The following is a 14,275-nucleotide window of genomic DNA, read 5'->3' on the forward strand; positions in this document are numbered from 1 at the left end:
ACAGATTCAGCAAAGGTCCTAAGAAAGCAGAAAGCCTGTGGTACCTGAGTGAGGGGGCAGGACCACTGCTACATAAACCGGAAATGACATAAATGATTTCATGTGATTTGCCAGAGACATCAGGTGGCAGAAGGGGATTATACACCGCAGGTGAAAACTATACGGTTAGAAGAAGGTGGTCAATTATAGCTTCAAAGAGCTAACAGAAAGAAACTACCGACCAAGAATCACACAGCATGCAAAAAGGCTTTTAAAAATTAAGGCAAACTGTACTTTTTTCCTCTAGATAAAAACTTAAAACTGCAGCCAGGTGTGGTGGCACACACCTTTAATCCCAGCACTCAGGGAGGCAAGAGGCAGGCAGATCGCTGTGAGTTGCAAGGCTAGCTTGGTCTACAAAGTGAGTCCAGGACAGCCAGTGCTGTACAGAGAAATCCTGTTTCAAAACAAAACAAAACTCCCCTGCACTCATGGTTAAGTGTAGCTCAGAGGCAGAGGGCTAGCCTAGCACTTGTGAGGATCCATGTCCAGGACCTAGTAATACAAAGCGCACGCTTGCATAGGCATGGACACACACACACCATAACTGCATTCATCCATACAGATGGATTGCAGGGAACAGTGCTTTCATTTAAAAGAGAATCCATCATAGGTGGATGCTTGCGCAAAAAAGAACCTAAATGAACACTGAAAAAGGGTATCAAAATTTAAAACTATGAAGAGAATGAAAATGCAGAATGATTATTATTTAAAACTCAGAAAAAAGAAGTTATAGTGATCCAAGCTCCTCAGATTACTTGAGAAATGCTGCAAGCACAAATTTACATTAGACTTTAAGAGGTAAAAAGACACACTGCAATTTTTGGGGTAACCACCAGAAGAACAAAATATGGTGTGTAACTATGAAGGCTGCCACAAGAGAAGAACTTCCAAAGGCAAGGAGGAAAGAGACAAAAGGAGAACAGCAGGTAAGACAACTGAAAGAAACAGAGCAAAATGGTAGAATCGCAGACAACCAAAGTATCAGGGACTTAACTAAACGTTGGCTGACTGTAAGGTATATAAAGGCATTCACAGTTTACAAGTGAGATACCTACTTCACAGAAGGACTTTTCCCAGCATGTTTCTTGTGGATTATGGTATGCTGTAACACATCTAGGGTAGAAAAAAAAAAGCAGAATTAATTTTTGACACTATATGCTGTAGCAAAACACAAAGCAGATGATATACTAACTGATGTATCTAAACAGTGGTGGCCCCTGCCGAGCACAGTTCCCAGCATAAGGGGAGTATCCACTTGTTTCTGTGAGACAGGGTCTTTCTACATAGTCCAGGCTGACCTCAAATTTGAACTCTTGCCTAAGCCTCCTGGGTGCTAGGATTACAGGTGTGTGCCACCACACCAAGCTTACAGAAGAGACCGTGCCACATCTTCAGTTACATAATACACTACGGAATCACCTCAAATGTGCAAAACAATCTTCTTCAAAGCCATGCAAATGTAATGTGAACATGTTACTTCAAATTGTATTTACTTCAGGTAAAACTATTTCCGTTAAAGTTTCAGTACTTTTAAGTCTGTAAGAAACACATACACCCATGTACAAAATCACTCTCTAGTTACTCAGAAAAAGAAATAACATATGAGGTAAGACTAAGGGTCACCCTTCACTCCACTCTCCCTCTACAGAGGTTAACTATTAGCTAACTTGTTGAGTCACTCTAGTGAAAGTTCCACTTTAACTTCCCGTACATGTGCGTACATTCATAAACTCATACAGGGCTGTGGCATGTTGAATATGCTACAAATACCTTTTTCCTTAACTGCTGCCTAACAGTGATAGCACTATTTAGTTGAAACATTCAGGCAACTCCCTGGTATTTGTTGCTACAAACCATGCTGCAGGGAGCACACAGCCAAGTTTCACGGATGCTGAATCAGCAGCAGGCAGCAGCCATGATCTCCAGCTTCACTGCATCATGTCAAATGTGGCCTGTGCAAACACGTGTGCCAATTTACATCTCATCTGTATCGTCTGAGTTCCCACTGCCACTGTGCTTGGGGCATCAGACTTGAAAATGGTTCACCGGTCTGATGAATAAGCAATAGTTTCTCACTATCCTCTCCTTTAATTTCTCAATTACATATGAGGCTGTGTGCCTATTAGGTAGAGGTTTCATCATCCATAAACTCACACATCTGTTGAAAGGAATGTTTCACTGATTGATATCACATGATGATGATTTCACTGACCCACTGTAAAAGGAGCCTTCTATTGTGAGCAATTACTCCTCTCTCTGTCAACCCCTGCTGGTATCTCGTCAGTAGACTGTTTTCTAAGTATTAAGTTCTTGCTTAGTCAAATGTATGGTCATGATCCACCTTATTCAACAAAAGCCGCCTTTCTCCAGGCTTTCACATAAATCTTTAAACTTTACAATTTAAAAACACTTGTCATTCCCTTGAAAGCTTCATGCATGGCATATGGTGGGATCTGATAAATACTCACTCAAAATCAAAGCCAGCTGTGCTAACCCCATGACGTGAGCAACCTCTTCTCTGCCCGCTGCTCTGCTGTCTAGCACCGTGTCTGACACACCCCAACACCCCTGTCTGTCTGTCTGTGGGCTCTCTTCACTCTGTTCTGACCCTGCGTCAGTGTATGCAGACTTAGTCTAGTGAGTCTACAATTACCTTCTTCTTGACTTGAAGCTTCTGAGCTGTCTTCTTTTAAGTGTTCTAATATCTTAGAAGTCTTCAGAGAGGACTGTAAGTTATCTGCAGGAAATAATTCAATACTACTAACTCTGGGAAAATTATAGTAGTGAGATAAAGAAAATAAGTATTATGATTATCCCTCTGCCCCAAGGAGAGGAGAGGGAAGAGTTACTAGTGAAAGAACCTTTCTCCAGGGAAGGACCTTCAAGAATGCGCAGGACTATCTGAGTGGAGTCCTGGAGCCAGCTGTTCCCTCAGCACCGCCTGGGTGGAGCAGTCACCCCACACCTGTCAGTCACAGCATCCTCACTCACCAAAGGACCAAATGGGGGAGTGTGCCTCTACTATCTACTGTCTAAACTTTTGAAAATTTCCAGTTTGTTGTACACTGTTACTTTTTTAAAACCCTGTGGCAATACTGAAATGCTATAAACCCAATTTGTTTGTTACAAAGCAGTAATTATGGATACGCACTGACCTGTTGAACATATTTTGAGAGCAGTAGATTCAAGAGTATAACACTGTTTGCACAAGAGTTATCTGTTAGCATAGGGAACATTGTTCTGACCCAGGGGAACAAAAGATAGGTTTTTGTTTGTTTGTTTGAAGTGTGCAAATGAAGCTGACAGCACTGTGTTCTTCTTCAGTAAAACAACTCTCACATGTAGACTGCTGACAAGTTTCTCCACAATCTAACACGCATACACTCAACAGTTCTTTACATGTTCACTCCAGATAAAACCTGCCAGGCTCCTTAGCACATTTAAAACCTTGCCAAGCCCTCACCAGACTCTGCCTTATGTATATGCATACATCCCATGTGGGCAGCTTTTCTGAGCAGGCTGATAATCTGGGAAGAAGCTTAACTTTGTTTCAACACCGTTTTAAGATGAGCCAGATGCTACTGGTAGAAACCATTAAAAATGCTTACACTTTGGCTTGGGGAAAGGTGCTGACTATTAAGAAGCCTGCAGAGCTCTAGAACAGCTATGACTTTAAGAAGTTCTGCCCCTATTAGAAAATTCAGCCTCCAAGCCATGGAGCGGTGCACCTTATTTCAGTTAGCTGGGCTTACAATTGTACTTTCGGTGCTACCTGCTAACTAGGTTCCAAACATTTAAGACATGCATACGGATACCACATGTGCCACACCAGCAGTTAAACTTTAAAAGCTAATACACATTGAGAAGTCAATTATATTTTTCATCTTTTTTGCATACCTCAAACTGAGGAGGCATGTATTTTCTTTTTTCCTTTAAGTATAAAAAAATGACAATTGAAAACAGACAGAAAGAAAAAGTGTTCTGGAAAATACTGGCTGTACCTAAAGTGCAGAGAAATTATCTATGGGACATATCAGCATTATTGGCAAAATATTTGTTTAAAAGTCAGGCTGAAGAGAATTTGTGGAATACTGAACATGAGACAGAAAAGGTGCACAATGAAACATGAAGACAAAACAACACATGGAAGCAAGACTGAGAAAATTTCCTGAAGAGGTGCTGTTCAGTCTGCTACTGAACAGGTGTGCTCTTAAGGGGCAGTGACAGTAATGGACACAAAGACACCAGAACAGTAAGCTATAAGGCTCTAGGAAGAGCCGAGCTTTCAAGCAGCCGCAGCCTAAAAGATCCAAAGGAAGTTCACAACAGAAAGGATGGAAAAGGACAAAAAAGGACAGCATCCTTTGTCTAACACAGGCTGGTCTTTAGATGCTGATGGGGCAAAGGACACATGAGATGCATATGGGCTAAGGGGCTGTAAAAGTCAGCACAGGATGGTACTCCAGGAGAAAGAGACACCACACATCCTGCCCCAGCACAGGCAACCTCTTGGGCTCCGTAAACCAGCTCTGCAAGGAACTGAAGGGCCTCCTTTCTACGGTAACCACTCTGCTTGGTTCTATTACACTTTCTATGATCTTTAAAGGTTCAGTGTAAAGTTCAATGATGAGGCCAAATATTTCTTAATTGCATGTCTCTATTCCTTAACTTTTGTCTAAAATTCTTTATGTTTGAATAACAGGATGGCACAGAAAGACAGGAAAACCAAGCAACAAACAAACCCCATTAAAAAAAAAAAAAAAAGCACAAAACTGAACAAACAAAAACACTTCCCAGATTTCTACAAAGGAACAGAGGGCACTTACTGACACTGTGTTGAGACTCCGATGATATTGACCGAAAAAAGCTGCGTACTTTCTGACTCTGAAGAAAAGCCTGGGATGAAGTTGAGAATAGCTGCCTGCAGAAAAGGAAGAGTTATATTAACTGCCAATGTGCATCTGTAGAGTCTCAGTTCGATTTAACAGCCAGCCTATGTGCGTGCTGCATTCAAGAAAGGGTGGGCGGAGGGGAGGGGTGTAAGCCAAACCTTTCCCCCAAGAAGGCACTATTTTCTTATAAATTTCTGCAGGACCAGGAAAACATTAACAAAACCTATTTGCAAGAACCTACTAAAAAGATTAATTTTTTTATGGGAAAGTTTCAACCTGACCAAACAAACAAATAAGTTGTTATTTCAGTAGTTTGCTAAGATAGTCCCAAAGCTGCTTTTACTCAGAAAAGTCCTGCAAAGCCTTTCCTCTCTCTCATGTGTGACACTGTTCGTCACCTGGCTGTTCTATCAAGGGACCGTCTCACACTTGGGGAGAGGCTGAGAAGTTTGAAAAGTTAAGAGTTTTGGAAAACTGACAACACAGTGACAGACCACCACCACACCATAAGGCATGTTAAGTCTGTATCATACCATGATTCTAACTTAAGATTCTACAGGGAGGACTAAATTTTTAACTTGAGAGGCAACTTAATGTAGATCTGTAATTATAGGCAAAGGAAATAATTAACAAAAGATAATTAACAAAAATTATTGGTCAAGAGAGATCTTTTCTTTCTCTTCTGAATTTCCTCGTGGTAGATTTATTATGGAAACCACACAACTACCCAAACAACTACCCAAACAATCACTGTTCGTTCAGCACTACTGCATTAAGATATACTGAATAAATAATGCAACCACATCCGTCTTCACTGAGAAGCACAGCAGTAGACCTTTTGTCCACTACTCGTTACTAAGTGTTTTCTACTACTGCTTTCCACCTCATCTTTTGAGACAGGGTCTCTCTCATTGAATCCAGAGTTCACCAATTGGTTAGACTGGCTGGCCAGTGATTTCAGGGGATCTACCTGGTCTGGCTAGGTTCAAAGCACTGAACTAAAGCCAATATGGATAGAGAGCAGTAAACAATGACCTTCTGGGCCACTTAAGGGTCATATTCTGTGGCCATCCATACAACAGAGGCTGTCATCTGGCTGCTTCATGCTCGTTCCCAGATAGGCTCTGGGGCTCATGTTGCTAGATAGGCCCTAGCCCCACAGCTCAGCTGGATGCAGTTCTCTTAGTGCTGTATCAGATGCAGAGGTCCTCTGTGAACCAAAAGTACCTCCTGGAGCTCGCTGGAATCAGAATCCCCTGCCCACCCCAGTATGGAGAATAAGGACCCACACTTATACAGGGTCCCAGGAAAAGATACAAGCTCTCTGAAGTCTGAGCATTTAGGGACCCAGGAATTCAATTATTCTGTAACTTTATTTACTTGCTCTTACCCAGAATGCTCTCTGCTCCCCTCCTACACTTTCTTCTTCTAAACACTTTCACTGTGTCATCTGAGACTCCACAAGTTAGTAACTATGGCTGGTATCCTTACTAAACACAAGGCTCCAACCTTCTTCAGAGCTGCTCTGGTGGAAGGTGCTTGTCTCCTCCAACTGTCCTGGCACTAATGTGCCTGCAAGTCTTGCCTTGCCATCTGGCCTCTCTTCTTCCATTTTACCTAGTCTACACCCAGGCAAGTCACCCACCAACTTTTAGATCCACTTAACATTCAGTTTTGGAACCAGCCTCAGTGTCTCTCCCACCCTAAGTCATGTTTCACTTGGAGATGTGGATGTCTACAAGGGCAGCCATTTTGGGCTCCCTCTCACTCTAGTCATTTTCTCCCACAGTCACTTTGGACTTTCTGATACAATGGCAATAGGTCCCATTCCAGATTTCTGCCTATCTCTATTGGTGAGCCACCTGGCCTTCCCTGCCCTAGGCCACCTTGATCCTAACAACACTCTGGGACACAGTTTCTCCTCAGGAAGCCTGCTTCATGTTCTGAAGACAAACCAGAGGGTTCTCACCTATGACGCTGAGCCATGCGATCATACTTTCACTTCAGTTTTCTTTAATGACTTTAAGTTTGAAACTTAAAACCAACAATCTGGAATTAACTTCCAATCTTAAAAGAGATAGACAGATGGGACACAAAAACAAAGACAGAGCTAAAATAACATCTGAAATTTCATTTTAACCATCACAGCTAAACAGCACAAAAGAGAAATTGTTAATGTTAATTCATATTTCATTCAAAGAGCTAAGAAAGTCACAAAAATCTAAACAGATATATGGATAAAACTTCATGATGACACAAACTGCTAGCCTTCTAGGAAAAGAAAAGCTATATCTTCTAAAAGTTGCAGGCCTCTGCATCTGATACAGCAGTCCTAGCTGAGCTGGCAGGCTAGGGCCTATCTGGGAAAGAGCATGAAGAAGCCAGACAATAGTCTCTGGTATCTTTTACTGGCCTGACCTTCAGATAGACCCCTTCCTGTAGCCTCTCAGTTTCCTTCAGTTGGTTATTCTCTTACCCTTCTCTTAGTACATGGTGGATTGTTTTGTTTTGTTTTGTTTTGTTTTAAAGATAGGGTCTTACTTTGTAGACCAGGCTGCCCTTGAATTCACGCGTCGAAACGCTTTGATTAATGGCATGGGCCACCACACCCTGCCTACAGAATTTTATTAAATGCTTCCTATCTAGCATTTGATCCTTTACCTTCAATCTCTCCCCTTTTTTGGAAGCTGATATCAGTGATAATATGACACCTTTCAAATCCAATCACAAAACAGGTTACCTTTTTCATACCCACACTCTTGCATTTGAGGGGGCAGAAGAAAGGCTGTACCACCCGGTACCCTGTACCATCCCCCACCCCTGCATAAGCAAGGCTCTAGGAGTGAACACAAGGCAGCGTTTAAACAGGACACCACATTTAACCATCTAAGCAATACACACATTTCTAATGGTGCAACCACTTCACAAAGGCAAAGTCCTGACCTTAAGCAGCACTGGACTCCGAGAGAGCAAATGGTAGTCAGCCAGTGCTTGTGAGGGTCACTTCTCTCTCCTTCCTCCCATCAGCCTCCCACCAACTCACTGCACAACTCAGTCTCCCCCAGCCTCACCAGCAACAAGGACAACTTCAATAAAATTCATGCTGTGTGTGTGGAGGGGGAGAGGAGAAGGTTAACTCATGATACTTTCAGGTTGAAAAGAACCAAAGCTATGTGAGAGAAAGAAGGCGAAGAGTGACAAACAGGGCTGTTACCGTCTACTCTGAGCCTAGACCTATGTAGTACCTGACCGAAAAGTCCAGTTCACAAACTCCAGAGAAAAGTCTCTGACCTCCCTCCACAGCCCGTCCTAACACAGGTCCTGGTGTCTGTTACCTTAGGATGGGCTCCAGGTCAGGGTGTCGCCGCTCTTCCCTTTTTAAAGAACCCTGACTCAGGGCTCTTAAGATGGTCTTGTCAAAAGTCTCGGAAGACAACTCCTTTGGAAGCTACCAGAGGGGGGAAAAAACACAATATCCAATGCTGAGGCTTATTTTTATTTTTGTTTGTTTGTTTTCCTTACTAAACAAATATAAGGAATTAAAATTAAAATTAAAAGAAATGCCTTCTCATTAACCATCTCAAAGCATTCTTTCTAAGGCATCAGGCTGACGTGTCCTATAGGAAGCAGATCTCTGGAGACTAGTGTAAGTGCACTGGAAACCCTTCGCTGTACAACATGAAAATCTCAGGCTCAAGCCCCTCCCCCTCTGAAATGACATTCATACAAAGCTTCAAGCTAAACTGAGCATTCTGCAGAGTGCAGCTGGCGCCTTAGCCCTAGAACACTGTTCTGAAAAGTGTTGTCTCTGCCTCGACTGTTACCGGTTCTGTGCTTCCAGCTTCTCACAGTCTAATCTCAGGCAATGGTGGACAATTAAATGCCAAAATTAAAAAAAAAAAAATTTATGAAAGCTGGGCCAAATTCTTGCAGTTTTATTTACCAGAAACACTCATCAGGATGACTCACAGGTACAAGCATTTGCTGCTCAAGCCTAAAGCCTTAAGTTCAATCCCTTGAGCCCAGGGACGAGTGGAAGGGGAGCCGCCCTCTGAGTTCTACATGCACACATATACTGCACACCCTTCGCCCATAATAAATAAAATTCTAAAACCCACTCCTCAGCGCTTCTGTCAACCTGATGGGTATGTGCTATAAGCCATGTGCTGGAATCTGTAAGAAAGAATCATATGGCCAGAAAAAAAAATTAAATGAAACAAAACTTTTATCACATTATTCAACTTGTTTAATTAAAAATATTCTTAGAAAACGGGTTCTAAAACTAAGTTTTTTAAGAATTCAGTTTTGACTTTTGTGATTAACTTCTGAATTTCTGTCACTTTCACTAAAATCAAGAATAACTGAGTCAAGTCATATAACCTCAAGAGCCATAGACAAAAAAAAAAAAAAACAAAAAAAACCTACATATTCTGCTTTGCAAAGTAAACATTCTTTTAGTAAACTCTGCCCTCCGAGCAAAGGCAGCAGCACTGCTGATGTCAAGCACAGTGAGCATGGCACTGGGATGTTTGGTCAACATCTAGTAAACAATCCGAGATCAAAACGACCATACACAGCCCACTAAGGAAATCATGTCCTCAAACAATCAGCCTGAAGACCCAACTTCTGAACGGACACATTTTCCAGATAAACACTATTAATTTCAATAATGACAGTTTGACAACAGCACTTGAATATAGATTTCTGACACTATGTATTTATTACTAATTTTAAACGTTTTTCTTAGTGTGTATAGTGTGTGCACATATAGTGAGCATGTATGAACATGTATGCATGCAAGTACATGTACATGCGCGTGGAGGGCAGAAACTGACACCAAGTGTTCTCTTCGATTGCTTTCTACTTCATCTTTTGAGGCAGGCTAGACTGGCTGGCTGGCGACCTCAGGGGCTCCACCTGTCCCTCAACACTTCAGTGCCGAGGCTACAGACATGGTTGACCGTGTCAGCTCTCACATGGTGTTCTTGCTGATGCGGCCAACACTTTCACAAGTTAGCTGCCTCCTCAGTACCACAATTCCTATGCAGTATGTAAACCGTGACAGAGAAAAACAGCTCTGGCAGAGAAGTCTTTCAAGTTTCAAATCACTGATAGTTGCTTTACATAACTGAGGACTCTACCAATTCCATAACATAGTTCACATTACTGGGACATTCAGTCATTAGTATACAATCTGGTTTCTTTTCATGTCGTTCTCTTCATTTTACAGGGTCCACTCAGCTGAAAGGGAAGTTTGTTTGCTGAAAATAAAAATTTAAAGTATGTCTCTTATATTCTACTTTATTAGATTTTTTTTTCTTTTCTTTCCATCTTACTTGTAAAAGACCCAGCTGCCCATGTCCCAAGTCCTGCCTCTACACAACCTGAGTAATGGAAGGTTTTTGTACGTAGATAATAGTTTATCTTTAAAAACGCTAAAGCCTAATGTTCAGCCATTTATCTTTACTTAATTTTTCTTATTAATAAATAGTTAGCAAGAATAAATTGTTGATTCCTATTAGGAGGCTGCAGCCTTCACGTTAAGAAGTCTTCTCCAAATGTCAGCTGCACAAGTGAGAGGGCAAGTGTTCTTACTGGTAACCATGTTAATTTCCTGCTGCATAGCTTTGGACCTAACCTTGATGAGAACTTTCTTGGTCAACACACATCTCTTGACTAGAGGCCTGGACACCAGCACTGACATCACTGGCCATCATTACTTGTCAAAGAGTTTTGTCAACTGATAGTCTTTGCAAGCATGACCAGCTATCCTCTCCCAAGCATTAGCAACCTGCAAAGACTCAGAAGCTTTGCTAGAACTAGCTCATGGTGACCCTGGCACCCAAGGACCTTGAGGAATACAACTGGTTCACTTAAGTTAACCAGTCTTCTCTCCATATTCATGAAAACCCATATCCCTCTCCTTACTTCAGGAAGTGGGGCACTACCAGGCACACCCTCACTGAAGAAGTCCTTCACTTTGAAAAGGGACCAATCAACTTAAATTGTGCTATAAATGCCAAACCTATCTTTCTTACTGATCCACTGCCTTCAGACTTTTAAAAGACTGTAACTGTGATGTCAAGACCTTGAATTAAAAGCCAAGCTGCTACTTCTCAACATCTGGAGGGATCACTGGGCTTGACTGCTATGAAGAGAACACTCAAACACTGCCATTGGAACCATAGCATTCTGGTGTGGTTTCCTAGCCACACTGTAGGTTAGAGCCAATATCGCCTTGCTAATCTTATGCTTCAGCTCAGGGGTCTCTGAAGTAGACTCCGGATGAAATGGAGCAGTTTTCTCTTCTTGATCAGAAATAGGCAGGTCTGGTGTGATAAACTTCCCCAATCTGGAAAGTGTGGCGCAGCTGCAGAAACACAGCAACAGCTGGCACACTACATGTGCATCAGCCTTTGCTCCTCTCTAATGCTAAGACAGTGAGCTTTTAGAGTGTGATCTCAAGGGCGCTGCAGTATGTTCCTGAGGAAGGTCATATATTTATATCATGTTCTGTACTGTCCCTTATAAAACTCCCTACAATACACACTACATCTCACTTAAAAAGTCAGCAAGCATCCAAACTCCTACTCTGTTCCCAGGTACTGTTTCAGGACCTGTGGATACAGCAGTGAAAGAAAAAAAAGAAAAACTTCCAGAGCTGCTGTGGCAATATGAAAAACAAACTGGAAGGAGCCAGGACACGGACAGCAGAAGCTGCTGTTCTCACAGTGAGAGAACTCAGCAACCCCAAATAAACCCATGCTTCTGAAATGCCGTTCAACAACACAGCAGCCACCAAAGCCTCACTACACAGCTCAGGACAGGTGCTGCTCTGACTTCTACAAACGGTGTAAGATGAGGCAGTCAACCTGAAGGATATTTGACCAGAGACAATTCATTTCTAGAAAAACAATGCAGATTAATCCAGGTCATGAGTTTTAGAAAAATGCTTCAGTCAAATGCTGACTAAGCCAAGGGTTACTACTATGACCCTGAAGAATGAGAAGGCATTTAGGGCTTTTGCTGCTGTTCAGCACTTACTTTTAGAAAAGCTATGTGACAGAAGAAGGTAATCTGTCAAGACACCGCTGCTGAAGCTAGGGAGAGAAAGACAAGAAAGGAGACTGCTAGAAGCCAGGCCAGAGCCTTGCAGCAAGGTCTATGTTGCTCACTGATGAGAGACAAACACGTGGGAACATCACATACAAGCTGGCATCAAATAATCTGGCCTTGACAGGTGACAGTGTCTGGCTCCACTGAAAACTTTAGCCCTTTAGCCCTGTCTCTGTATCCCTTGGAGCTCATTCTTCAGCACTGAATTTGTGCTATGGAGAAAGAGAGAGAGAGAGAAAAAAAACAGTAGAAAGAAGGACACAAAAGCATCCTGCTGCCAAATCCAAATGGTGGCTGCTCATAATTGCTTATTTAGCTTACATTGATGGCTGATACATGTATCCTATTAAGACATAAGGAAGCTAATGATAAGCAGAAGAGATTCATAAATGTATGCGAAGGAAAGAGGAGCAGACCCAACCCACTGACCCAACCATCAGAAGGCAGCCAGGGGCTACTTTCCCTGCTGCGCTGCCGTCTTGTCTCTCAGCACCTGGCAGGGTCACAGCCACTGTTTCCCTGACACCTTTCCAATTGTTCCCATGTGTCTGGCAAAAAGAGGCCAGTGCTCATACTGTCTGTCACCGCTTCTGTCTGCTCTCTCACGAAACTGTCTAGGACTGACAGGAGGGACACAGACCCTGGTGACTAAAAATGAATGAAGATCCCCCATCTTTACATGCAGGTGGTCAGTAAATTGAATGGGTCAGGGCATTCTCAGCCCTTAACTGAGAAAATCCAGAAACCTAGGGTAAAACCAAATACTACTGGGTTAAAAACAAAAACAATAAAATGGTCCCTAATGGCATCCTGCTATACTCATAGAGCAGTGCCTTATCCAGTCATCATCAGAACGAGAGAGAGCGAGAATAACAGCTCTAGATGGGATTCTCCATTAGATCCCTCCCCTCAGAGCTCAGGGAACCCGGCGGAAAACAAGACAGAAAAGAGTTGGAGAGCCAAAGGAGATGAAGGACACCAGTAGAACAAGGCCCTCTAAGTCAACTGAGCAAAGCTCATATGATCTCAGACACTGAAGCAGCAAGCACAGGGCCTGTATAGGAGCCTCTGTATATTATGGCTTCTAGTTTAGTATATTTATGGGACTCCTGAGCGGGTGAACAGGTGGGTCTCTGATTCTTCTCTTCAGCTCTTTCCCTTCTATTGATTTGCCCTGTCCAATTCCATGTGATAACTTTATCTATCTTATTATATTTTACTTTGTTAATGTTTTGTTATCTTTTAGAGGCCTGTTTTCTAATGAGACAGAAAAATAGTAGATCTGGATGGGAGAGGGTCTGGGGAGGAGATGGGAGAGGAGAGGGAGGGGAAACTGTATTTAGGATATATAGTATGAGGAAAAAAAATCTATTTTTAATAAAAGGGGAAGAAAAAGAGAATTCAGTTTAAAATGAGCCACAGGGGGGGGGGGCGGGGGGAACTATTCAACTGACTTAATCTATAGAACTAGCAAATCCAACAAACTAACATTTTGACAGTGTGCTAAAACATGTGTCAGAGGACCAGCCTCCAGCATTGGGCTTGAAGCCCACAGACTTGTGAAAATCAGTCCCTTGCAGAGATAAGAATCATCAGACACACACATGATCTGAACACACATGATCTGAAGAGAAGACACAAGCACACTATGTGAATCCCAGCAAAATTCTCAAGTCAGGTGCTCAGTAATGACACATTCACACCAAAACTTGGTAAATGAATTAGAAATATTTCCTGTTTCTGGGTTTTTCAGCTTTATCCCCCTGTCAAGAATAAACTATAACATATTTGCTTACTGAGCAACAGTAATTTATTGATCACATAGACCTTATTTCTTTTGTTTTCGATTACATCTGATTAGCAGGTTTTCTTCAAAGGAACAGGTAAGAATGCGAACAAAACAAATCTTCAGGAGATAATTCCATATTCTTATTCCTGACAGTATTAAGACAATTGTTGAGGGTGGGGTGAGAGAACGATGAATTCCAAGGAAGAAAAGGAGGAAGGTTTAAGAGGAGCCAATAGAGAGAACCTCACTGTATTAGGTACCACAGGAACATAAGCCTCATCTTGCTGCAGATGCTGTCTCAGGGAAAGAGCCCTTAGAAACACCCACCAAGAAATACCTCTGCAGTGCCCAAGAATGGAGATTCATTTTCTAAAACAAATTCTTCTGCCACTTGTGCAGGTAATATTAGGTAAGAAGACACAATGGAACATTTTCT

The 14,275-nt window shown here is 42.2% G+C and overlaps 1 protein-coding gene across 9 annotated transcripts in view; it reads right to left on the reverse strand.

Moving 5' to 3' along the window:
- Zcchc2 (zinc finger CCHC-type containing 2) overlaps positions 1–14,275 on the reverse strand; it is a 46,838-nt gene that overhangs the window by 14,488 nt on the left and 18,075 nt on the right. For 7 of the 9 annotated variants that reach the window (XM_060371448.1, XM_060371446.1, XM_060371445.1 and 4 more), the window contains 4 exons: positions 8,270–8,382; positions 4,869–4,963; positions 2,696–2,779; positions 1,098–1,155 (listed from right to left, as the gene is read on the reverse strand). In XM_060371448.1, coding sequence (XP_060227431.1) covers positions 1,098–1,155; positions 2,696–2,779; positions 4,869–4,963; positions 8,270–8,382 — 350 coding nt within the window. The remainder of the gene's footprint in view (positions 1–1,097; positions 1,156–2,695; positions 2,780–4,868; positions 4,964–8,269; positions 8,383–14,275) is intronic. The other 2 variants (XM_060371449.1, XM_060371450.1) reach the window with 1 other exon arrangement.

This window comes from Meriones unguiculatus, chromosome 18 (assembly GCF_030254825.1).
Source record: "Meriones unguiculatus strain TT.TT164.6M chromosome 18, Bangor_MerUng_6.1, whole genome shotgun sequence".
Classification (NCBI taxonomy): Eukaryota; Metazoa; Chordata; class Mammalia; order Rodentia; family Muridae; genus Meriones; species Meriones unguiculatus.